At 37.2% G+C, this 25,691-nt stretch overlaps 3 protein-coding genes across 6 annotated transcripts; 1 reads left to right on the plus strand and 2 right to left on the minus strand.

Moving 5' to 3' along the window:
- Positions 1-591: 591 nt before the first annotated feature.
- LOC111344678 (proteasome inhibitor PI31 subunit) lies at positions 592-11,748 on the minus strand. Its single transcript, XM_022951924.2, has 9 exons — positions 11,590-11,748; positions 11,131-11,289; positions 10,156-10,259; positions 3,599-3,724; positions 3,427-3,504; positions 2,648-2,710; positions 2,172-2,273; positions 1,069-1,161; positions 592-799 (listed from the first exon to the last, which is right to left on the minus strand). The coding sequence occupies exons 1-9, from the start codon at positions 11,716-11,718 to the stop codon at positions 748-750; spliced, it is 906 nt and encodes a 301-aa protein (XP_022807659.2). The 5' UTR covers positions 11,719-11,748; the 3' UTR covers positions 592-747.
- Positions 5,215-10,149, minus strand: LOC148739549 (uncharacterized). Its single transcript, XM_088747301.1, has one exon. The coding sequence runs from the start codon at positions 8,044-8,046 to the stop codon at positions 5,398-5,400; it is 2,649 nt and encodes an 882-aa protein (XP_088603427.1). The 5' UTR covers positions 8,047-10,149; the 3' UTR covers positions 5,215-5,397.
- On the plus strand, positions 11,731-24,803 carry LOC111344677 (uncharacterized). 4 transcript variants are annotated; one of them, XM_088747297.1, is made up of 18 exons: positions 11,731-11,947; positions 12,137-12,193; positions 12,884-12,963; positions 14,325-14,570; positions 15,021-15,047; positions 15,415-15,486; positions 15,969-16,040; positions 16,722-16,757; positions 17,219-17,293; positions 17,738-17,776; positions 18,097-18,232; positions 18,417-18,625; positions 18,916-18,975; positions 19,123-19,338; positions 19,713-19,955; positions 20,695-20,904; positions 21,283-21,489; positions 23,837-24,803. In XM_088747297.1, exons 2-18 carry the CDS (start codon positions 12,142-12,144, stop codon positions 24,719-24,721), a joined length of 2,865 nt encoding a protein of 954 aa, XP_088603423.1. In that variant the 5' UTR covers positions 11,731-11,947; positions 12,137-12,141; the 3' UTR covers positions 24,722-24,803. The 4 variants fall into 4 exon arrangements, with proteins under 4 accessions (XP_088603423.1, XP_088603424.1, XP_088603426.1 ...); XM_088747298.1 differs by having other exon boundaries at positions 12,887-12,963; XM_088747300.1 differs by lacking the exon at positions 19,123-19,338.
- Positions 24,804-25,691: the final 888 nt, after the last annotated feature.

Below are 25,691 nucleotides of genomic sequence, written 5' to 3' on the forward strand. Positions count from 1 at the left end.
CATGTAACACTAAATACTAATGTGGAGCCAACAAAATAAACAAAACAAAAATAAATAAGCTATCATATCTTGGAGAATTTAGTGACCTGATTTTTGCCTCTGAAGAAGGAATAAAATCAGCCAGAGAGAAGTCTACATGTTGGGGAAAATATCTGTTTGCTATAAGCATATGCATCAACTACAAAACACTTGTTGCCATGAGCATGTAAACGAGGGACTGCTGTACAGCCTCTTGTCTGCATATTTACGACCAACACTTGAAATCCAGAATAGGAAGTGGTAAATACTCTCAGTTATAGCTCTCAGTTTTAGTCAGCACCATTTTCACAGGGCTAAAAATGAAATTATGCTCGCACACTTACAAGCAGCTATGAATTTATTCATGTGAAAAGCTTCAGGAGACTATCTAGAGTGGTAATATTGAAGCTAGAGAATTTTGTTAGCTCCCTTCTAGAAAACAACCATGCATTACTTATAAGATATTCACTTTGTAACTCCCTACATTTTAATTGTCATTAATGATAGTTTTGGCTCATAAGATGGTTTGAACTGTACTTGTGTAAAATATCAACAAATTAAGCCAGTCAGAGATCTGAACAAAAGTTATTTTAATAAGACCTGAAACAATGAAGTTCAATTTATCTTCAATCTGTAACAGCATCATAAAACTAAGTTTAACTTAGAAATAACAAGCCAATTCTTCATAATTCTAGGCTTGAAGAACCAATTTTTTTTTAACCATTAGTTTCACATGAACATGTCATCATATCCTGGTGGTGGCAAGTGATCTGAGTCAGGTCTAAAAGACAGGAAAAAGTGAATTATTTTAAATTTATCGAAAAATTGTTGAATGTCATAAAAAATGAAAGGAAAAAAACATTTCATACATTTTTTCTCTCCGATAAAAACTGCACAAAGAAGTTTGTGAGAAACTTGTTGACCCTTCGAGCCAGTTAATATAATATAGTCATGATGACAAACTTCTTGAATGATAAGAAAAATGAGCTAACCATGTAAACAACAACCAGTGTCCTACTACATGAAATTCAAGTGTTTTGAGAAACTCACCCAGCAAATCTTCCTGACCGTGGATCAGCACGTGATCCTCTAGGTGGTACTGGTCCAAATGGATCAAACCTGGCTCCTGGAGGGACAGCACCCCTATAACAAGAACAGACAGTATGTTTTAGAAGAGGATTTTACTTAACCCATTATCTTACCCCCTAACATCAGTATGCATATTCTCTATATTTTCATTCCGCTAATTTATTCGTGTTTTTCTCGTTGCCATGTTCCCACCAATAACGTAGCTCCATTTTCTGCCTTTAAAAGCACACACAACCCACAATTCCTCTATTCGCTCTGACGAAGGGCTAACGCTCAAAACGTCAGCTTTTGTAATCATTACAGAGGCCAATTTACCATTTCAACTTTGTTGATATATCCAAATTATTTCATTACCCCCACCGATGCAGCCCCAAACAGTTTCTTTAGGAACTATCAGCCTTTATTCTCTATACTGTTCTCTATTCATTTCCTAGGACATTGACAAGGAAAATTGTTTAACAATCAAAAGCTCTTTTAGTTGGTGATTATTTCCTAAATATTCTCGTGACCTTAATTAATATGTGATTCAGGGATGATCTTGCAAGGAGAAATTAGATGTTGGTCACTCCCAAGGGTTTAAAGTGTAAACCATCAAAATACTAAGATGGTAACAAAAGCCCCCACTACAACACTACAATACTGTGTGAAAGCAAACCACTAACAACTGCAAGAAACACAAATTATTTCTGAACAAAAATTGCATAACAAAGTATAAATTTTGTATTGCATATATAAAACTAGTGTTGCATGGTCACTACTTCTATGCAAGTCTTGCCTGATTACAACAGGGTTGTAGCTAAGAAATTGTGCTGCTTGCTGAAATTTCAAGTAAGGTGGCTCAAAGGTGATGAACAATCATAAACTTGTGTGTAACCTCAGAAGTGCCCATGTTGTACTTCACCAAGCAATCACTGGCCAAAATTCCAGCCCACAAATAGCCGCTTTTTCATCTGACAAATTTTGCTGGCAGTTAGCGCTGAGCGATAACCCTGTTACAATCACATAAAAATTATGAATAACAAGGATGTAGTACTCTTGTGAATTGTTACAGGAGTCAATCAAACCTTGGCAACTGTCCTGGGAGGGGTGGTGGTCCAAACCTTCCAGGTCCTACCCCACCCATGCCTCCTGTACGAAAAGGGTCCATCAACATGCCACCACTACCACTGATTAGAGCATAAAAAGAATCAATATATTAGCTGATAAGTAATTGCAGAGAACACTGCTTTACAACAAGATTTACAACATACAGTGTGATGATGGATTTTTTCCCTTGAGAAGCAGAATATAAACGAAGGTCAGCTCTTCTATATATTGCGAATTGTAGTACCTTCAGAAGTACCTGTCCCAGCATCAACTCTTTGGCAAACATGTTACCTGGTGGCTTGTTTAAAGTACAACTTACAAATTATTGTACTTGTTAACTATGATTGATGTTGTTATAGGTCATAGGAGTTGATTTGGAATAAAAATGCCAGATCTCCTGGCACCAACTTGTTGTCAAAAGAAAATGCACACAAGTTTGATTCTAATAACTCACCCTGGGTGTCCAGGGAACCTGTCTCCATCACCATATCTAAAAGGCCCTACTGCAGGTGGTGCCCTAGGAGAATCATTTACAGTTAGGAGACTTGGTGTGCTGTACAACTATTATTTCTAGATAATGGCCTCCTTCTGGCCGGGTTGGAAAGGGAGGAAAATGGTAATGATTGTAAATAGGTGCATGTAGCAGGGGTGTAAATTGATGTCTATTCTATTGAAGAACCCAATATTCCTAAATACAAACAAAAATTGATCAATAATATTAAATAATATTATTTGCAGAGAATCCTTAACTTAATAATCAGAGGGAAAACACACTCCCAAAAAGTGGAATGGGGTACACTATGTCTAATCACTCTCTAAAAGAAAAGAAGCTTTTATGCAGATAAAATTCAGTTCTTTTCACCGTAGAATTTTCCTTTTTTTGTTTTACTTTGGTTGTTATGAACACGATTGAATGACTGACTAACATTAACTTGGCCTTCAAACACAGTTTATTTTCTATTTATAGTTACTGTAATCAATATATAACAACAGCTGTATAACCCAGCTAACTCTAACTCCTAATATCGATGGTTCAAGTTAGCACGAGTTCAAATTAGCTGATAGTAAATGACTGAAAAATTGGCATAGAGGGAAATAAGATCTTGTGCGAGTAACCAGGGGAATTTCGAATTGACTGAGTTTGAGTTAGCAAGGTTAATGTATGGTACCTCATTTCAATGACAAAAATGACCCAAACTGTACAAATTTTAAAGTATTGGCTATCATTTTTACCATTCCCCATGAAAGTCTGGTGGCCTGCGTGGAGGTATTCTCAGTGGGTCATCATCAATCAATCTGCTTGGTTGCTCCCTGGGAGATAAGTATATCCATTCAATTCACTCATTACAATATTTGGGAAAGCATCATTGTAAATGATTATTTAGGTCTTTTTATCAACAGCTACCTCTGATTATCTGTTCTGTTCTGCCTTCTTTCCTCATGGGAACCTGCCCTGCTGGTGCTTGAAGTAAATTTGTCGACAACTTCTTTGAATATTTTTGTCTTCAATTGCTCCAGGTGTTTGAATATTCTACATGGAGAAAATAATAGCATATTGATGCAAAAATACTAGCTGGATGTTGCCAAATCTCAACAGACTCCCCAGGACTGTAAACAATCTTCTTTACAAACAGATCACTGCCAACATTCTAACAATTCCCTCATAAGAACAACTCAAAATGATCTAACAATCTGAAATAATCTGACAATCTGACTTAAACTGTAATCTTCTATGTACAGTATTCATAGTATGCCTTGTGTAACTACTTGCTAGTATTTTTCCAACAATCACGAGTACAGTAAAATCCCAAGCCAAACTATTTTTAATTAATACATCTATATTTAACTATTATTTGCCGAAGGTGAGGTGAATATCATCGAAAAATCCCCGAGACAAAGTTGAGGGGATTATTCGACAATATTTACCGAACCTGAGGCAAATAATTGTTTTAGTATATTTTCAGAGCTGAACAACAGAGAAATTTCTAAAATCATAGTATTTTTAATTAGTAACATTTATTAACATTTTATTTTAACATTTTGTATAAACCGCATGGAGCAGTTTATATAGCGTCATATAAGGAACTGCTCGACTAATCAGATTGCTGGAAACTCTCAGCTCAGCTCTGAAATTATACTAATTAATTCTTATTACCCAACAGCACCTTTCCCCATCCTTATAAATGATTAGGCAGAATAAGTGCGTGCAATTATAAAATGTACTATGGACTTTGTTTACAATATTATGAAATCTCTCTCACTCTCTAACACAATCAATTACAATTTCGTGAAATAATTAATATTTACTAACTAGGACATTTTATCAGTGAGCTAATTCGTAACTAATATTCCCTGATAAAACTCATCTGTTGGTAAGTAGACATGGAAGGCTTCATGTTTGTACTCAGCAGTATATGTAACATATATACAAATTAATCTAATGAAGCCTTACACTGCTGTAAAAAGTAAAATGTTTCACAAATCCAAGCTTTCGCCAATCAACGGCATCATCAGGGATAAGAAAAATATAATTATGTAAAAACAGTGTGTGGTGAAATGTGTGAAAGACGTGACTATGTATGAAAGCTGTAGTTCTAAATAAACTGTGAAATATCAATGGAACATAATAATGGCTCTAATGATGGACCGTATAAACAAAGGATGTAAAAGAGCGTCAAAATGGTGTTAAAATAGAAGGTCTGCAAATTCACTATATTCTTCCCGGGAATTGAGTGTAGGTTTGTACTTACTAATGAAAAATGCTTTGTACAGGCATAAATTGGTGGGGTCATTTTCATTCTATAATCTTGACATCAATGCTTTCATGGAATATTTTCTTATCCCTGATGATGCTGTTGATCAACAAAAGCTTGGATTTGTGAAACATTTTACTTTTTACAGCAGTCTAAGGCTTCATTCGATTAATTTGTATGATCAGTTGCAAGATCCAGGGGTACAAATGCGTAACATTAGGGAAAAACTAGCAACTTCATAAAATTACCAAAAAATCATCAAAACATAGATTATTCATAAACTTTTATTGTAAGAACTACTTTTTGAGAAAATATTTGATGTTATCTGTTAAATTATCCTCATTAATTAATACCCAGAATGCATAGCAGGCGTGGTCATATATTCTATTTACACATTTGCAGGCTTAAATTCACGATTCTGTTTAGAAATAACACAGTTTTATTTACATAACTAAAAAGAAGACATAATTTCCTCATGCTGGTTGGGTAAAAGCTGGAATAATACATTTCTACGCCTATTTAATTTCTTGAGTTCTCCACAGATAGTCCTGACAGTGTTTGCATACACAATAGCTTGTTTATTGTCAAGCTTGTAGGTCATGTCTATAATATTGTCCCTTAGGAAAAAGTTACCCTTGAAGACAAAGGAACCTTTCTGATAAGCAGCACTATAGTCATCAACTTCATCTTCACCCAAAATTATGGCACCACTGCTTGTAACTTTGAAGAGGTAGTAATCATATATGGCGTCATCAGCTGCTGCAATGGCGACAGTACTTCCTTCTTCAACAAGATCAGTGAGTGCATTGACTGTTTTACTGACATTGACTGAGTCTTGATTCTGCCTTGTGACTGCAACATCTCCTTCTCTTGACATCTCAACCTCTCTCCACTTATCAACATACTCCTCATTTTCACAGTCCATGTCAGTTAAACAACCAATGCACATACAGCTTCTTAGCCTTGTCTTCACCTTACATTGCTGAGAAGTTGTTTTTACAGAGTGGATTTTTCTAATCCCTTTTAGCTCTTTAAAAGTGCGGCCAATTCTGTTTCTGTCAACAGCTCCTTCTCCATTTAGTGGAATGTAGAAGTATACTCTCTTGTTTAAGGTGGTTTTGCTGTTGGTTGAAGATGGCAAAGAGAACTTGTCCTTCAGATACTCATAGAGCTCCTTTGCAGACTTGATGGATGCTTCTCTTCGAATCACAGCAAGAGTAGCACGTTGTTTGACATTAGCACCTGCTGCATCTTGCTCTCCTTTTGCATGAGAGGTTTCAAAGAAATGCCGGTCCACCTGACACCCAAAGTCAGACAAAGAACATGACAAATCACCAAAAGTGTGCTTAGATTTGTATTGTCCAGCACACCCATCAGTGAATTCATGAACTTTGTCTACTTTCACTTTGACCTCATTCCTAAGGTACGTCAGTATTAGGCCTTGGGTGTGGTGTACAAAATGGTAGTCTTGAGTGTTGTCTTCTGAAAGGGCAAAGATGTGCTCTTTGATGAGGACAGGGTCTTGTTCTGTACTTGCTTTGCCATCAATGTCAATATCAGCATGGCGATAGACAATTGACACATGAATGCTGACTTTCACAGGATCGAAATACTCTGATTGAATTTCATCTTGTGATCTGCAAGTGTAATTCTCAGAAAAATCATGCACACAGATGATATGGTTGAGAGGCGGGTTTGTCATTAAATGATCAAACTGTTCTTTTTGCCATTTGGCCATAAATGAATGGTAGGGATAATCTTTCAGGAGTTGCTGGAAATAGTCAAACATCTCTTTGGCAGGAGTTTCTTTTTGGACCAAGTGGATTTTCCTTTTTTCCTCGCCATTGTTATCTTTGTACGTTATGTATTCATATCGTTTCCACTTGACTTCAGTTTCAGACATTTCTTCAGCTGCTGTCTTGAAGTTCTTCACCCCACACTTGTCACAGCTCCTTGTCAGGCAGTCTAGAGAGGAATAGCTGGAGTCTTCTGGCTTTTCACACAATGTGGATTCCACAGCTTCAGTGAGAAAATTAAAGGCTTGAACTTCATTATTTTGTATGGATTTTCGATATTTCATGCAAGAATCAAATACAATTTTGCATTCTACATGCTTCCTACACAAGCAAGATTGTCTATCTCTCTCTCTAGCTCCAGTAACAAAGAAAGGCTTCAACTGCTCAAATCTTCGTTGTTTCACTTTTATGTCGGGATGTAGCTCCTGGAATTCTTTGAAACACTCTGTTTGAGTCTTTTCAAGGATATGCTTTGCGTGCTCCACATACTCCTTTTTGCCAATTCGTTGCCGCATCTTGTCTCTTTTGGATCCAGTGGGTCGACTTGCTTGTAGGGTCCAAAAATCGTAGATAACACGCTTATCTTCTTCTTTAATCGCGTCACACCTGACATTTCTTTTTGTGCTCAACCAGCAGGCCTCATCACCCTTCAAAACTCTTTCTCTATGTTTGATAGCTTTGGACACCTGGCTTCTTTTTACTCCCATCATCTTGGCAATCCGTGTTTGGTGCTTGTTTTTTTTGACAGAAGATCCAAAAGCCAAAGAGCGCGTACAGTTATAAGCTACTCTTTCATCAGTCGACTTAGCTTTTTTGACTTTGGACAATCCTTCTGCCAAATCTTCTACCAAACACTCCATTGCTTCGATATTTTGTTGCTCCTCAACTGGTCTCACGAACTTCTTTTTTTCAAGAATCTTCCTTGTGCGAGGAGTACTTGCAAGGTTTTGAAGAATTTCAGCCTTTTTTGCGGGGGTTTGAGGTAAGGCAGGGGACACCTTGTCCTTTGCACGTTTTTTTGCCATCCTTGAACTAAAAGCCGGTGTGGTGATGTTGACTTCCGGTTCCGGTTGCGCAAATGATGACTCTTTTCTATTCTGACGAAGTTTTCGAACCCTTTCTCGAGTTTGCTGTCGCTTTTTCTCTTCCCTCTCTTTTTCTCTTTGCTTCAAAACCTTCTTCTTGATAGCTGATGCAGCATTCCGCTCACGGTTGGCTCTTTTGTCATCAGCCTTTTGTGCAGATGTGCGTGTTTTCACTGCGGCGACTGTCGCGTTTTTTTTCTTGCTTCGAAGCAAGCGCATTCTTTCTCTTGCTTTTTGTGCAAGAACTTCCTTGTTTCTTTCATAGTATTCCCTTTGTTGTTTAAGCTTTTTTTCTTCTTTTTCTTTTCTCCATTGATCAGCAGAATATTTTTTGTTTTCCACTGAATATTTCGCAAGCGAAGCGTGTAAATTCTCGACGGAAGAAGTCACGCTAGGGAAGTCACGTTCTCTAGTAATTTCCAGTCTCAAACGATCCTTTGTTCATGGGTGTATATCAATTAATTGTTGTATACCCCCTCTAGACGTAATGTACAAGGTTGTTGTAAGCGAGGAAGAAGCGAAGTTTAGATGCGAAGATTTCTAAAACTGCCACTATTTTGCGCGTGCAAACTGATACACCAATGCAAACAATACTGTTCCAAGATCGAATATGTTCGCGATTCAAAAAAGACATAAATTTAGATGTTAAATTGAGTTAGATTCGTGAACATTTGGTACCGATAGAAAGTTTAGAATTTGAGAATGACAGATCTGCTAGTTGAAGAGCAATTTCATTTTAAGCGCGGCTATCACAGACCTTTTTGGAGATGAGGATAAATAATTTTAAGGTAAATTTTCTATGCATTTTATGTGTTCGCGATTCAGACTTTTTGGATTTTTTACGCTGTCTTTGAATTAAATGGAATAAAAATTTGTATACAGAAAATAAATCATCTGAGAATTATTGTATGTATTTTTTTAAACTGATTTGAGCTTTTTTTGCGACAAAATCTTGGTGACTATGAAGTATAGTACAATATTGTATAAACAGCGTTACATGTTCGGTCGCCGAGAAAATTGTTTCGTAGCGCGAATATTACAATTCAGTGTTCCAATTTTAACTATTTTATTGAAAAGTCTATGTTTCTAGTGTATTTCTAAGTCAAAATTATTTTGAAATTTTAAATTTTTAAGTAAGAAATTTTTGAATATGTTTGATGCTTTGTCAGATTATGTTACGCGTTACACAAGAATTCGCCTCACTTTTCTGAATACTAAAATCCATAAAAAAATAAATTCTTCCTCTATTACCACGATTTTTGGTTTAATACAAAGAGGTTAACTATATCTAACAGGATATATAAGTTTTAAAGTGTTTTGTTTGAAATATATATTTTTTTGCTCAATATGGTTTTCGTAAACATGCTTTGCCACCCTGGATCGTGCTACTGATCTACATATATTTCAAAAATGCTGCTGAAGGACAACAAGAACAGTATATAACACTGTTCTGCTATCCCGATCATTAATCCTTTCATTCCCATGCATGATCAAGACAGATTTTCTCCTTACAAATTCAACACAATATCAAGCAGACAAGTGTTGAGAATAAATTAAGGGAAATATCAATTGATCCAACACCAAATTCTCCAAACTAACATCATGGGAGTGAAACGATTAAGTAACATAAAATTTGGTAAAGAGAAAAACTTTTGAAATAATTTAAACTTACAAAAAAAAAAAAAAAAAAAATGTGGAAAGAAATTTCCATTCAAGCACTTATGAAATAAATTATTTAATCATTTGTTGATGGGATACAGTGTAACTTATTTGCCAGGATGCAAAACTTGCAAAGTGATAATAAATGGAAGTTCAAGTCATGGTATGCAATTGCTGGTAGTTATTTTAAAATTGTCAGCATATATGTAGCTATTATTCTTTAATTTTTTAAAACTGTCCTATTAAGGATTCATTTCGATAGTTGGACAGTTTAAAAAAATTAATAAGTAAGAGGACTACATGCTGTCCAGTTTACAAATAACTGGATTCAAAACATTCTTCTGACAGCCAAATTAGACTCGGCCCACAACCTCGTCCAATTGTGGCTGTCCTGAATTTTTTTTAATCCAATTATTTCCAAATTGGACAGTATGTAGTCCTATTACATTCACAAATTTTTCTGCAGTGGTCCAGATTTCCGCTTAGTTTGATAACCAACAGGCTTGAGCATCGAAATTGAAGATTATCAATAACATTGTGCTCAATCTTTTATACTCCTGTTTGTGATCATTTGTAAGTGGTTTCCACAAAATCTTGGAGGGAAAGAAGCCTTATAAATCTCACTTTCTAATTAATAAGATCTCAACCAAGCATCAGTTATAAGCAAACCTGTCCATCTGTTGGGTACCCTGTGTAGAGTTGTATTCAGCTGATGTGGAAGTGTAGCTCTCCACATCCAGTTCTATGTCAAACATTTTGGATTCATCTTCCTCCTAGGTAAATAATTCCTTAGTTTATTTGAGCAATCTGATGCTATTACTCCCTTTTTAATAGAAAACCTCCTGTATTATATTTTAACAGTTAGAGATTCCCTGGTGCTTTTTGTAGAACATGTAAGATATATAACAGTACTGTCAGTAACTAATCAGATGAAATGACATTATTCTTAAGTTGAAGAGATTATTCTTAAGTTATTCTTGATTAAAAAGAAAGCATTTTTGTGACATGAACTGCTTAACTTATCATTTTTTATGATAAGAAAATGCAATTAACCCCAAAATAAAAAAAAAAAATAAAAAACAACAACACTAACAAAAACAAAAACAAAACAATTAAAACAGAACAGAACAGAAACATGTAACCCTCTGAATTTTTTTTTTTTTTTGGTTTTTCTTTGCAATTTCTGAAAACATTTTATTTCAGTGTTATCCTGCTCCACCAATCATGGTTTGAAATGCATGAATCATGAAAAGGAAGGAGAGAGGAATGACAAGCAGAAAAAATTATGTTGATGACCTAACACAATTCCACACACAACAAGGAAGCAGCCAGAGTTTGATAACAAGCCGTGTTTGAGATGCTAGGGACTCGCTAGAAAAAGACTATTGTCCGTAAAATAGAGACAATTAGCCTACACTAGGACATTCCCTTTCCCTGCCTGTAGTAGGCAACCTCTGGCACAGGGCTTGTTGTAATCGTCTTTTAAAAGAAGCAGACAGAATTTTAATACCTTTGAGTGTAATCTTAGAAGGTGTCATCAAAAACATGGGGCTGTCAGATACCCCATTTAGATTTTGTAACCAGTTTTTCGTTCTATTTTCTTTTCAATTAAGTATTGGTACCATTTACGCAGTAGATACACACCATGAGATACAGCATCATTTTATCACCCAGCCTCAAGGCTTTTAAAATGTACACAGAACTAAAGTTTCCTCTTCGGTACTGAAGAGCGTAAACATCGTCAAGAGAATTCCAATTGGGAGGAAGAGTCTCTCCGAAATCAAATTCTTGTTGTGTGTTTCTCTGTAGGAATAACAAAAGTCGAAATTAAAAATCACTTTGAGAAAATTCTCTGATCAAATTCTTGCTGTGTGTTTCTCTGCAGGAATAACAAAAGTCGAAATAAAAATTCACTTTAAGAAAAACGGTGCAGTAAATGTTCTATTGTAAAGTACAAAGAACTAGTACTTCATTAATACTTACAGCACTGTAAAATTATCATCAACAAAATAAAATGTAGCAACTCGTTTGCACTTTGTAAAGAGTCAGCTATTATTTTTTTTCTTGAGACAATTTTTAAAAGTTACAGATTGTTAAACTCACCTCCTCCCCAGAATTGATACAGCGGAATTCTCGCTCCACAAGGCAAGCATGAACAGCTAGGATTACGGCGTCAAACCTGTCCCTAAGCTTGTACAAACGGAGAAGATTTTGTACCTTCACTTCCGCCATTTTGTTATTTACTTCGATGTTCTTTCCCAGATTCCTCCGTCATTGCTGAGCTACCGCGCCACACGATCGAAAAGCGCGCGAAAAAGCGTGATTTGCCGCAGTTTTCCACTTCCATTTCTTTTGGAAACTTATAATTTGTTGTTAAAAAAGCCAACCTTTCCTCAAGTTTTTCTCTATTAAGCTAACGAGATAACGCAAATATGAAGAGGTAACTAGGCTTGTAGTGACGGTAAGGAAAACTAACGTGTTTATTGCAATTTCAATTCTGAATAATTTTACGAAATGTTCGACGATATATTTTTTTTTTTTTTTTACACTGGTTTGCAAAATATTTCCTTCTTTTAATCATTTCGGTGCAATCAGCCGAGATAATTTCTTACTTTGAAGTTTTGAATTTCATTTCATTTATTTTTATCAGAAAACATGATGAGTTCAGAAGAAAAAGACGTCTTATGTTCAAATGAGGGTATGGAAGGTAAGCGTCGCATGTTTTCCCTAAGTGCTGATAATACCGTGCACACTGATAAGTTACCTCCTTGTTACTACATATATATCCTCCCGACTAATTGTAAAATTATATTCTGACCCAAAGTAATTTCAAAGAACTTCTACAAATTGAATTTAATCTCTTCTCTTGTCTCCATACGGGACTATTGCCTACTAGAAAACTATTTCAAAGAGCACTTTTCGTGTTTACTTTTTTTCCCTTAGCGTTAATTAATTACTGTATTCCTCTGACGCCGTACTATATATCAATCTGCTGTTTAAGCCGTGATTCCTTTTACCCTCTCCTACATTTGTATTTTTTTGTTTTAATACATGGAAAATACAATTAACTTACAAGGCGTATATCTTGATTAGCTAACCATATTTTGTGCCCCTCTTTGCTTTCTCTTTTTGTAATCTTCAAAAAGGTCTGTAATTTTTGAAATGGACAAGGCTGTGCTCTAAGAAAAACTGAAGTGAGCCCAGTGCTCTGAAATAATATTGTAAAATCCAGAGTGCTCAGCATAGCAGTTTTTATGGAAAACCTAAGATTCCTTAGTTGCCCAAGGGCAAACACAAGGCATTAGGGGACACTGGCACTGCTAGTGCACTGCCCTGATTGAGGGAAAAAAATAAAAACAAACAATAAAACAAACAGCTGTCTCTTTATTTTCATAAGTAGAGGATGAGGTCAAAGATGAAGTCCTCATTTCCCTTTGTGAGTCAAGTGACACTTGCAGAGATGTGTTGGTTGGGAAGGTAAGAAATTACTTCCAATAAAAACTCGTGCCCTTAGACACACCTGTTTGCATCAGCATGAGTTACTAAGTGTAAAAGGAGAATTCTCTTTTTGGCTCCAATTTCGATTTTGTAGAGTATGTTGAAGCGAAGAGATATTATGCTTTGATTCAGATTTACTATTCATATTTGTGAGACCAAGAGAATCATTGCATGTATTATATGATTTATTAGTTTAATCACATAAAAGTATTTTACTAGGGTAGCACTCCAAGCTGTGACTGTTTTGCAATTGGTGACCATGGTGACTAGGAAAAAAAATTATGTTAAAATCTGCAGCATAAATTTGATTGCCAATTTTGCAACTTTTGTTCAGAGGTCACATAGCAAGTTGTGATATTTTTATAATTCATACATTATAGTCTACAATCTAGGTGAAACAAACATTCTTATTCCAATGTTTTCTACAATGAAACTTTCCCTTTTTCATCTTTGTTTCCCAAGCGTTAAGCCTGGAAATGTTATGTGAATCTCGAAAATGATATGTAGTATATCATATAAAAGTGTCCTTTTTGTGATGGCAAAGGGTGACTTGTTAACAAATTGAGTAGCACTATTGTCAGTGATATTGACTGGCATTTGAAGACCTTCAAAAAACCTGAGCAGAATTCAGTATCAGTCTATAAAATTGAAGGTCACTTGAGTCAATGTTGTATGACCCAGGAAATGACTTCTGCAATCAGGTTGTCATAACCCGAGTGACTCTCAACAATCCTTTTCCTGACCACCCCATCTCTGTTATCGGCCGCGGAAGGAGAGGTCGAAATCCTTTACATAGAAAGCAGACATACAAGCAATATGGCGGACCAAAACGAACCTCGTGCGTTTATTTATTCTTTTTGCCACGGCAACTCGTGACAAATATGTTTACATAATGGGGGGGGGGGGGGGGGGAGGAAGGGGTGGTATCCGTTTTCTCAACTTATCCTTAACATCTGGAGAGATCAGAGTTCATGATTACAGGGCTTCACACTAACTTTTCAACCTACGAGCCAAGTGGCTGGTGACATCTTAGATGCTACGACAATGTCAGTTCGTTTACTAGCCAAACTGGCAAGTGGAAACCGAAAACCAGTAGCCAAAACTAAATTTCTACTAGTCTGTGGCTAGTGGGCTACCTTTAGTATCGAGCCCTAGATTAACTATTATTCCAGCCCTGTACTATTACATTTACTGGTCCAGGATATGTTAACCAATGTTTACAGATTTCCCACGATATCTGCTCTGGATAAAAAACAGTTTAATATGCCAGAGTAACTGCATGTTTTAACGTATGGTTTATAGTTAAAACAATTCATATGATTGTGGGCATTTTCTAACAGAACAATAATGGAGAAACCGCCATTGGGATCAACTACAAACTACCTGAGCTGTTAACAATAAGTTTTACTACAGGAAATATGAAGAACATGAGACCTGTCAAGCAGGAAGAAAGAATGAGTACTACAGGGACACAGCAAGATTGTAAAGATGATACCAAAGTGTCTAATAGATATCTCGGTGCAGATGAGGCTACCATTGGTATCGATGAATCGAGAACTGTAAGGTTTAAAAATAACCTCTTTGTGGTGAGTGTCCAAGAGAAGAAAAGTAATTTAAAGAGTGCTAGCACGCTCAGCATTCAGTTTTTCTAGCGATTAAGTGGCTTTTTCGTGATCACTTATTTTTTAAAAGAATCTACCTACGCAGCAAAAATTCGCTTTCTGTCGAGAACTCTAAGGTACAAAAATGACTTTATTGTGGTGAGTATATAAGAGAAGTTAAAAAATTTAGACTGCTAGCACGCTTAGCAGTCCGTTTTTCTTACGATTAAGTGGCTGTTTCGTGGTCATTTATTTCTGAAAAAAATCTACCTACGCGGCAAACATTCGCTTTCTGTATTTCTTTTCGCATTGTGGTGCTAAACTTTGGAACATGGTTGACACAGAAAAAAGTTACTTGGTATTTTGTTTGTTATGGCGATGGGATTCAAAATCCCTTATTATTTTTACCTTTATTTCCTTACCTGTATTCTATAGGCAATAGAAGAGCTGCGGATTCAGCGGGTACGTAAACGAATTTTAATTCAGTTGACTTATGAAATACACTCATCTCGAGCCGTTTCGAAACTCTGGTGGTCGCTTATAAACTCAGTAAAGAGAGGCGTCAACCCAATGATGTTGTTTCGCGTTCTCTTCACACTTCGTACTCTCTTCACACTTTGTGCTCTCTTCATACTTTGTGCTCTCTACACACTTCGCACTCTCTTCACATTTCGCACTCTCTTCACACTTTGCGCTCTTTTCACACTTAGAGTTCTGTTAACACTTTGCGATTCGCACACGAATATTAACTTTCCTCTCTCTCCTTTCTTGGGCGGCTGCGTAACGGCCAACTGTGTACATCTTGCTCGTGATTTGGGGGTGAAATTAGACCCTGGACGTGGAGAACGAGGAGAAAATCAAGACCCTCATGACTGAAAAGCATGAAGTGGAGCGCATGAAGGTAACTCTGAACCTGGTGAATTTGGTTTCTTGTTGTGTTTTTACATTGAAGTCTATTTAGGTTGAATGAGACTTCATCAGGTCAACTGAAAAAACAATCCTGCAAAGAGACCACATTGGACTAATTTTCCCAACCTCAAAGATAAAAACCTGGATACGTGTTTGCATTCGCGTTCTGTTTTTATTTTTTCTTATTATACGGTTGAACCCCTATTATTCGGACTCAAGGGGACTAGGCGTATATTTCGGATAATCAAGAGTCCGGATAATCGAAAAATGTCGATATAAATGGTCGTATGGATAATGGGAGCAGAGAAGCAAGTCGAAAAAACTCGCATAATTGAGGTTTGAGTCCACACTTGATAACATGTAAATATAATAACATTTAAACTTCATAAACCACTCAGACTCTTCATGATTGAATAGAAAAGCTTACTCTGGCATTCTTACTAATTCTCTCGATTCGCTCTTTGTTCGTTTCAGGAAGAACAAATTGTCAAAAATAACGCTCTACTTGAGCAACAAACCCAGATAGAAATTGACTTGAAAAAGCAGGTAAGTAATGAAAGGTGATTAAATCTAAAAAGGTGACATCAGTCTACGGAAAAATTGTCAAAAGTAATTGCGATTTATTTCATGAACAAAATGAAGCTCACATGCACTTATACTGTTAGTAGTTTTCCAACAAACGTTTAGTGCGTTTGGAAACAAAGATAGCCAAAGACAGCTTAAAAGTGCTGAGTTTCATCCTGAAAACCCGAATCAATACCAAAATCCTTGATTCAAGGCCCAAAACGAGACGACAAACGTCTTCATTAATTTTATGTTAGGTAAAACACCTTCTTTTCGGTTTGGAATTAAGCTAACTTCTGCTAACCCGAAAAAACTATCAAATAGAAAGGATAAAACTTATACAATGCCTATAAAACGTTTACTCAGAGGTTCAGGACATAAACAGAAATATCAGATACAATTTTATCGCAAATGATGCTGCAAATTTTAAGTTTTGGGAATATTAATCGCAGTCATAGAAAATCGAAAAGCACGAAACAGGCAGGACATGCGCAACTAAATTTACTAAGGTCTCAGTTATCATTTTCGGTTTCACCACTGCAACGTAATATGGATCAAGGGTCTTGTAATTTGTGGGTAATTTTTTAAATGCTGCGAAATATTGAAAACTAACCCTGGCCCCTTACTGAGTCAACTTGTGTACTAATGGGTTCTTTCTTAAAGCAAGAAGATCGGCTATTACATTATGAAGAAGAAAAGGTAACAGGACTCCAATTATCATAAATTGTTCACTCTTATGTGTATGGCTTGAAAGACACATTGCGCCAGCTTAAGTATACTTCTGACGCTTGTTTTTGGTTCCCAAGATCCGGTTTTGAGGACTTACCGAGGCCACTGTTCGTGTTTTCAAGAAATACATTATTTCTTCATAATACATCAAATCACCCCAGAGTTATGATGGGTATCATTAATAAACCTGAGAAAATGAATGTGGATTACCGGGGGATACCGACCTCTAGCGTTAATACCAAAAGGACTGGTATCCCATCTGGGGAGAATTAGATCATTCCTTGTCGTGCTTTGTCATGGAAGCTGGAATAGAGATGTCGAAGATGTAAACCCTTTCGCTTTGGTCAAGACTTCCATAATGTAGTTGCATCTGTCGTTGTCTTGTTCTTCCATTTGGGCGGATTATTCTGTCAATTTTCAACCCATTTTAGGCCAGACATGCACTGGCAGTGGAGTGCGCAGAAAAGGAACTAAAAGTATTAAAGGATGAAGTCCGAACTCTTCATGTAAGTTTCCATCCGTTGTATGTTATTCCCATTAAGACTGATTATTAGCTCTTTGCGGGAGTTTATAGCAACAGAAACAGGATTGGCTGACTACCAGCTGATGCATAGGATGTTTGCATGACTTTCTAAGAATAGAATTAGCTTCCAAAATGGTCTGATCGTGTCTTTGGCCAGCACTTTAACAGGGCTCAACACTAACGGTAGCCAACTAGCCACAGACTAGTAGAAATTCAGTTTTGGCCAGTGGTTTTCAATTTCCACCAGCCAGTTGGCTAGTAAACAAACTGAAACTGTTGTAATATCTAAGATGTCACTAGCCACTTGGTTAGTAAGTTAAAAAGCTAGTGTCGAGCCCTGCTTTTAAGTTACTATTTGTGTACTTGTATTATCTATAACTGAACTTATCTTCCTTGGTGATAACTTTGTTGGTCATATTTGATTCAGATGTTGAAGTACAAGCTCGAAAAGAAGATCAAAGAGCAGGTACAGTTAGAGTCAGGCTGTAATAGTGGCGTTCCTCCTCTGTAAATCAAAATTTCACCAATACTTTAGTATGATGATAACAATTTATGACGATGGTGAGTGCGGTCACGACGAGGATAGTCCTACAATGACGATTGGGACGAGGACGGCGACGGGGATGACGACAATAACTACGTAGTTGACGAGACGACGAAGATTAGAATGACGACGAAGATTAGAATGACGACGATGATAACGAAGATGATGGAAAGGAATGATTTTGATCAGAGCGTTGAATTGCAGTAGGGCCAGTTGTTTCCCCGTTTTTGTTCTTTTCACAGGATCGGCTCATCCAATTGCAAAATTCTGCTCGAGACAGCCATGAATCTCAGATATCTACCCTTGAGAAACGCAGTAAAAAAGCACTGGATAAATGTACTCAGTTAGCTGAGCTAGTTGAAAAGACTGAAACAAAGGGTAAAGTATCGTTAAGAGCTTAGAACAGAAAGCCCTGTGACAAATGCACCCGATACGCCCGGGAATAGGTACAGATAAAATAAAATATCGTTCCTTAACTTGTTATTTATAATTGCATCACTTAATCACTAACTGAAACTCCTACTTTTGCAAAATTTCACATCAACTTATACCTATTTCTCAGTCGCTGTAGCCTTCCGGCTTCATAGGAAACTGATGTACACCAACGAGCATCAAAAGTGCCTCATTCAATCATGCAGGAGGGAACTCGAATGTAAGAAGTTCGAACTTGTTGCTTTAAAAGCAGCTGTCTCACAAAAGAAAGATTCCTTATCGAGTGACATTGATAAGGAACGCAGCCGTGCAGATGCTTTGGAAAGAGAACTTCAGATGGTACGAAACCTTCTTCATGGTCAATATTCGGCAATTTTCTTACAACTTGTGCTGTGATATGTCTGTTACACTACTTGGTGTAGGAAGAGGTTGAAGTGGTTTGCTAATTCGCCTTCCATCATATCAAAATTCTCTTAAGTTTGAGGACAGTTATCCTTTGTGGAGTTTAAAGGGAAATGATTTCCTGCACAGTCTCCCATTCATGATTTAACATGACATGTGACATGTCATTTTTACCCAAGAGGGATCAATGAAAGCGAGGCATTAAAAAACTATTGTTATTGTTTCAGCAAAACGAAATTTGCCGAAAATTGCAGAGCCAGCAAGAGGACTCTAGGAAAGAAAATGAGGTAACGAAGACAAGATTTTTTATGGACCTCGTCCCAATGATCAAGTGTTTTAAAAAGCAACTTTACCAACGGACCAATACTTTCCAATCACAACTGTAATATCAGTGAGTGTTTATGATAACTTAATATTTCTTTTCTTTTATTAAGAAACTAATGCTGTCACTAGAGGAAGCGCATGCACTTCTTGACCGGCATGTACAATCTATAAACAAGCATTGCGAGCTTGAAGCAGTTGCTCATCTGGAGTTGGATGAGACTAAAACAGAGTGTCGCACACTAAAAGAGTGTCTTGAAAAAGAACAGCACGAAAAGCTTAGCTTAGAAGAGAAGTTAAAAGCTAGAGAAACAGACTGGAATGATCAGGTATATTGCATTGTGCATTATAGTCAATGGATCATTTGAATTCTTAGAAGCGTCACTTTCAGAATGAGGCCATGCCCGCTTCTGGCACAAGGGAAATAGAATAATTTGTCATCCCCTCTTTTAAAGGATTCGTAATCTTTGTAATGTAATACAAACGATCGAGGAAGGTTGTCCAATTTACAAATGAGTGCCAGTTTTATCGGCTCTGCTCTTCTTCATGGTTAAAACGAAATTAAAGTGCTATTTCCATATGTCATTTTAAACCCATTAAACAACATTCGACTTCCACTGATGGCACCCTTATAATCAATGTAAGGTTTCTTCAGTAATTTATTTTTTCCCTTTTTTTTCAAACACGTTCAATATGATGATAGAAAAAGGCTTTAGAAAGTTGTCTCGAAGACTTACAACGAGAGTATAACTCCTTGTCAGAAGCTCATAACTCTTTGGAACAACTGAACAGCAACTGGTCAGAACAAAATATGCAACAGAAGACCAAAATAGAATCAATGCAGAAAGAACTCGACGAACACAGTGCACGTCTGGCCGAAGATGAAAAAAACATTCAAGCACAGAAAGGAATCGAAGAAAAGTTAAAGAAAACTCATTCAGATGAGGTGTTGATGAAGCTCACTTTCATTTTGACCTAGTTTACTTACGTAATCCAGAACAATAGGTATTTTCTTATTTTCTGTAACTATATCGCTTTTATTATCCAACTGTGCCTCGTACAGTACAAATAACGCCCAAAAGGAGTACAAATATCTCACCGTATTTGTACCCAAGAGAACCGACAGGTTTTCTCGCATCGCGCAAGCGACGTAAATAAATATTCGCGAAATTCGCCCACACTGAAATAACAATTCGGCGTGTTGGATAATATTTCTCTTATTAAACGTTTTGTTGTGTAGCATCGCTGAGTATTTTTACGAGTTGTTTGTAGATTTATACGGCACAACTCGTAAAAATACTCAGCGACACTACACAACAAAACGTTTAATAAGATATATGTACTTTAATAGGGAGGGAGAGGAACGAGGAATCTTTTCTTCTCTATTAATATTATTCATATTGTGCCTGACTTAAGGTAGGAGGTTTTATTGTTGTTGTTGTTGTTTTTTCTCTAAAGAGGAAAATGGAATCTCTCATTATAGACTCCAAAATCACTTGAAATATTTATCCAGCTGGTCTGCCGGCATGTTTTACAAAGGCACCTGTTCCTCTTTTTCTAATTTTATTTTGTTTTCATTAACTGAAGCGACTATAATGCAGACCCATCATTTACCTGAGCCCTTTAAGTCTCCCTTATTGCATCTTAAGTATCCTATTGATCTGACCTAAGATATCTTGTCGCAGATTTCTTCTTTTAAAGCAACGCTTAAACAAGTTAAGGAGGACCTTGAAAGTCAGACACACCGAGCAGATTCATTGCAGAGTAGATGTAAAACAATGCAAGAAAGAGTTAAGGATTTGGAAAACGAGATCATAAACAAAACAAACGAAAAAGTTGAAAGAAAGAGGGAGTTTACAGACACCACTTGTCAAACCGAAGACAGCTTTTATGAGGTGGGTACACGTGTCTGTTTTATGTTAACCAAAACAACTGATACGATCAAAGGCTTGTATTTCAAGGCACTATTAGATAAATGTAGATCCCATGTATCGCCGGAAAGTGCGATTTGCCTCGGTGTGATTGGTCTTAACTTTATCTGGCTTGTATGGAGACTGGCACTAGTTTTCTTAACTAATCACAAAGCGAAGTAGACTAAAACCAATGCGATTTTGAATAACTTTCAAAAACCATTTGAAAATTGCTCTCACAAGCGTCTCACAATAAGGCAAGCCAGATTGTGGATTGTTCCAGGCAATAATTTAGAGATCACTTTATAAATGTTATCCAGACATGAAGTGATTGATTGATAGGTTGAGTGATTTAAATTTCAGCAAGCCTCATCGCTACATCATAAACTGCTGCAAGCTGAACAGAGCTTCAAAACTCAAGTGACAAGGACCGAACATTTGGAATTTCAGTGCACTGTGCTGAAAGGAAGGGTCGCTGAGTTGTTTCAGGAAGCAATACATAAAGATGGAAAGAAAGTGAAAACTAAGGAAGACATTTCCATCACAGTTCCGACTGATAACAAGTCTAAGGTACATCGTCTGTAATTTTGTTCTGAATTACCAAAGTAACCCTTCAAGGGTATTGAAGGTTCTTGAAGTTTGCTCACAACCTTCGCTTTATTTAAGTTATGAATAAAGCAATAATTGGGCCAAAGAAGTGAAGAAAATACATTTGAAATCTATATGTTTCCAGAAAGTTACATCAGTGTGCGCTGCGAAGAATTTGTAAATTGCGGTTGGATTAGTAACTCCTTTTGTTGAGACGACGAGCCAAGACAAAGAGTAGCATCAGTTGGTCTGATTTGAGAGGAATTATGTGAAGCGAAACAAACCTTAAATTAATTTTTATCTCACCTTGTTCCTTATCAATTATTTATTTACTGGACCTAAGGTAAAGCGTAAATGGTTTTTTTTTTCTGAAAAGAGTAGCTAAAATCTCTAAGTTACTTACCTATAGTTATCTAGAACGTTGACTGATAGTTTCTAAAGAAACTGTTTGGGGCTGCGTCGGTGGGGGTAACGAAATAATTTGGATATATCAACAAAGTTGAAATGTTAAATTGGCCACCGTAACGATTACAAAAGCTGACGTTTCGAGCGTTAGCCCTTCGTCGGAGCGAACAGAGGAATTTTGGGTTGTGTGTGCTTTTAAAGGCAGAAAATGGAGCTACGTTATTGGTGGGAACATGGCAACGAGAAAAACACGAATAAATTAGTGGAATGAAATGCTTTCGTTGAGACCTTTTTCGCGACTTTAATTTCCGTGGCCAAAACAAACTTTCTGTCACCATGGATATTACGTCTCTTTACACTGTCATTCCTAATGGCGAAGGTCTTCTGGCCCTTAAACATTTTTTTTGATCAACGTATTGTTAAGGAACCTAAATCTGAAACACTACGACGCTTAGCCGAACTAGTGCTCACACTCAATTGTTTTTCATTCGGAGACAACTTCTTCAAACAAACCTATGGTGTAGCCATGGGTACCAAAATGGGACCTAGCTATGCCAATCGTTTTGTAGGTTTTGTCGAACACCAATTTTTCAGCCAATACAACGGGTCCAAACCTGAACTCTACGGTCCCAACATCGACGACTGTATCGGCGCTACCTCCTTTACCAGAGAGGAGCTGACTCAATTCATAACCGCAGTCAATTCTTTTCACCCGGCTCTGAAATATACCTGGGAAATTTCTGACAATTCTCTATTTCCTTTTTAGACATCAAAGTTTCAATTGAAGGCAACGGTTTATGCACTAGTGTGTATTGTAAACCTACAGACTCGCATAATTACCTCTTATATTCGTCTTCGCATCCACCTCACGTTAAGAATTTCATTCCTTTTTCTCAGTTTCTAAGACTTCGTCTTTTATGTAGTGATGACTCTGATTTCCACCACAAATGAGAGTCAATGTGCCAGTTTTTCGATGAACGTGGTTACCCTGTTTTTGTCGTTCAAGCGGGTTACCACCGCACCCAACTTATTGATCGACATTCGGCACTACAAACGTCACAAAAGGAAGATTCCGACCGCATTCCATTCACTCTCACGTTTCACCCTCACAACCACTCAGTTAAATCCATCATTCTTAAAAACTTTAAATTACTTCAAAACGATCCAGAGACAAGCACTCTCTTTACGCAGCCTCCGCTCATTTCATTCAAACTGAACAAAACAAAAACATAGGCAACTTTTTAGTCAAGCTCTTTTCAGACTAATGACCAACCAGGTACTTTTAAATGCGCTCGTGCACGATACAAAACGTGTCCTTTCATTCACAACACTGAGAAAATATCAGAACCCAAACGATCCATTAAGATGACCGATCACTTCACGTGTAGCTCCGCCAATGTAATCTATTGCTTAACTTGCACTTATTGCAAAAAGATATACATCGGCGAAACAGGCAGAAGACTAGGTGACCGATACCGACAACACCTTCGCGACGTGGAAAGGAATGACAGGGACACATCGAAGCCAGTCGCTAGACATTTTAATGTACCTAATCATTCTAAGCAACATATGGCAATCTGCGGTCTTTCCTTACACTTAGGTAGCACGGAAAGCCGTAAAACTCTTGAACAAAAGCTCACCTTTCAAACCGGCAGCCTAAATCCCACAGGTATCAACGAACGCTTTTCATTCCACTAAATTATTCGTGTTTTTCTCGTTGCCATGTTCCCGCCAATAAAGTAGCTCCATTTTCTGCCTTTAAAAGCACACACAACCCACAATTCCTCTATTAGCTCAGACGAAGGGCTAACGATCGAAACGTCAGTTTTTGTAATCGTTACGGTGGCCAATTTACCATTTCGACTTTGTTGATATATCCAAATTATCTAGAACATTACTAAGTTGATGCGAATCATTCTTTCAGACTGAGTTTGATGAAGTAGGCACCGTCGACGGCAGTGCGTCGAGTGAGACTTTGAAAGCCACTGAAACACTGAGACAAGTGGAGAAAGCTCCAGACGGAAAATCTTTGATCGGTAATAGCCGTTCAGTAGGGCACTTTAAGGATGGGGCATGTAACAGAGATATCAACTCAGTAAGAGATGAGGCTAATTTATCAAATGCCGGTGCGAACACCTCTAAAGCTGTGAAGAAAGATCAAGATTCTCTCGAAGGTCACCGAAAGATATATGAAAACATAGTAAAGGAGACAGCTTCAGGTACTGATGTTGTGAATAGGGCCTTCCCATCAAGCGTTCTCGGCTCCAGTATCACTTGCACTAGGGAAGCAGGTGTCGAGTCCGAGTGCAATCGTAATAATATAAATAACATAGATAGTGGCAGAGATGACACAGATTTACTGAGGGACAATGAAGCTTGTCTTGATCTGGAAGGTGCGAAAGCAGATACAGGAAATGAATCAGAGTCTGAGGACGGTCAAGTAGTTGATGATGGAAATAACACAGTTATCTCCAAAAATTCGAAAATTTCAGCAGATCTTGAAGACCAAAGTTGTGAAGAGAAGGATGGTCAGTCAGACGCGGCGATTACTCCGTGCAAAGCGAAGGTGTCTGCTAAGAAAGTTCGTTTTAATCTTGAGGATAGAAAACCTTCCAGCAAACAGCCATCTAGTGTTTCAGAGGAGATCAGCACAGAGGAACCTGAGGTGATGTTTTCAGATGACGAGGGTGGAGAAGATGAACGCAGCAACATTGACGAAGATGTTAGTCAGCGAATAAATCGGATACAGAATTTACTAAGAAGTGATCGGTTAAGAACAAACCGAAAGAGAAAGTATCCTGTTGTTTGAATCCTATTGTAATTTTATAAGAAAGCTTTTAGTTTAGGAAATGATGGCGATTAAAGGTGCCTCTTTTTAGTATGTCTTCTTATTTTTTTTTTCTTGATTCTTGAGTTTGCGATCATAATAGTTTCATATGACGAGTTGTTTTGTGATTTGTAGGGTTAATCAGTTTCTTGGCTGACAGTTCCACTTCTCGTGATTGTAGTTGCTCTGTTCATCGTGACTACTTTTAAGGTGGCTCGTACCGGTTTTCATCTTTTTGATGGTTTGTAACTTTGAAAGAATACAACAGAAAGACTGACCAAGGCCAGTTGAACACTTTTACGGGGTTAAATTATATATCCAAAAATAGGTGTCATCTCGTCACTAGCAGTTTCCATGGCAACGCTTTCATAGGTTTATTCAGACGCATTTTTTAGCTTGTGGCTTAAATAATTCGAAAACTAACCCGGTGACCCCATGATTTTTTTCAGTGATTGCTTTTGGCACTTGAAAAGGAAAATGCACAAAGATTTTTAAAAAATTCTACGGAGCGGAATTTCAGAAAATCTAGAAAAAAGGCAATTTTCACACATCGCAAATTTTTTTCCGTAGAATTTTCTATTTTTTTTCTGATGATTCCTTTCGACGTTATTATCATATTGGAACAATAAAAAGAAGGGGTCACCGGACTTGTTTTCATGCAATAGCTTTCGTGAGTTGAGCAATTTCCACGCGCGTTCTCGCGCGTTTAAAAATCTGGGCCAGGTTGTTCAAAGAGGGGTTTAGATAACCCAGGGTTAGCGTGAAACTTGGTTTCAGATCAGAAAGCTTTAAAAGAAAATTAAGTTCAATTATTTTTATCTCAAGTTTAATGATTAGATGCTCCAAAGAGAACAAGGGAAAATTATCCCAAAAAGGCTCTTGAATCGAGAAACAAAGAAACTTGGATTAAAATTTAACCCCGGGTTAGTGCTAATCGTCCTTCGAACAACTG

The sequence above is a fragment of the Stylophora pistillata genome, chromosome 2 (assembly GCF_964205215.1).
Source record: "Stylophora pistillata chromosome 2, jaStyPist1.2, whole genome shotgun sequence".
NCBI lineage: Eukaryota > Metazoa > Cnidaria > Anthozoa > Scleractinia > Pocilloporidae > Stylophora > Stylophora pistillata.

Excerpts from the sequence above, each read along its gene's own strand:
- LOC111344678 (XM_022951924.2), bottom strand. The coding sequence starts at position 11,718 with ATGGCGGAAGTGAAGGTACAAAATCTTCTCCGTTTGTACAAGCTTAGG. Across the intron at positions 2,274-2,647 it reads AGGTTCCCTGGACACCCAGG|TGGTAGTGGTGGCATGTTGA; the intron begins GTGAGTTATTAG and ends TGCTCTAATCAG. Across the intron at positions 1,162-2,171 it reads CTCCCAGGACAGTTGCCAAG|GGGTGCTGTCCCTCCAGGAG; the intron begins GTTTGATTGACT and ends TTCTTGTTATAG.
- LOC148739549 (XM_088747301.1), bottom strand. The coding sequence starts at position 8,046 with ATGCGCTTGCTTCGAAGCAAGAAAAAAAACGCGACAGTCGCCGCAGTG.
- LOC111344677 (XM_088747297.1), top strand. The coding sequence starts at position 12,142 with ATGATGAGTTCAGAAGAAAAAGACGTCTTATGTTCAAATGAGGGTATG. Across the intron at positions 15,048-15,414 it reads AAGAGCTGCGGATTCAGCGG|ACCCTGGACGTGGAGAACGA; the intron begins GTACGTAAACGA and ends GGGTGAAATTAG. Across the intron at positions 16,041-16,721 it reads AAATTGACTTGAAAAAGCAG|CAAGAAGATCGGCTATTACA; the intron begins GTAAGTAATGAA and ends TCTTTCTTAAAG.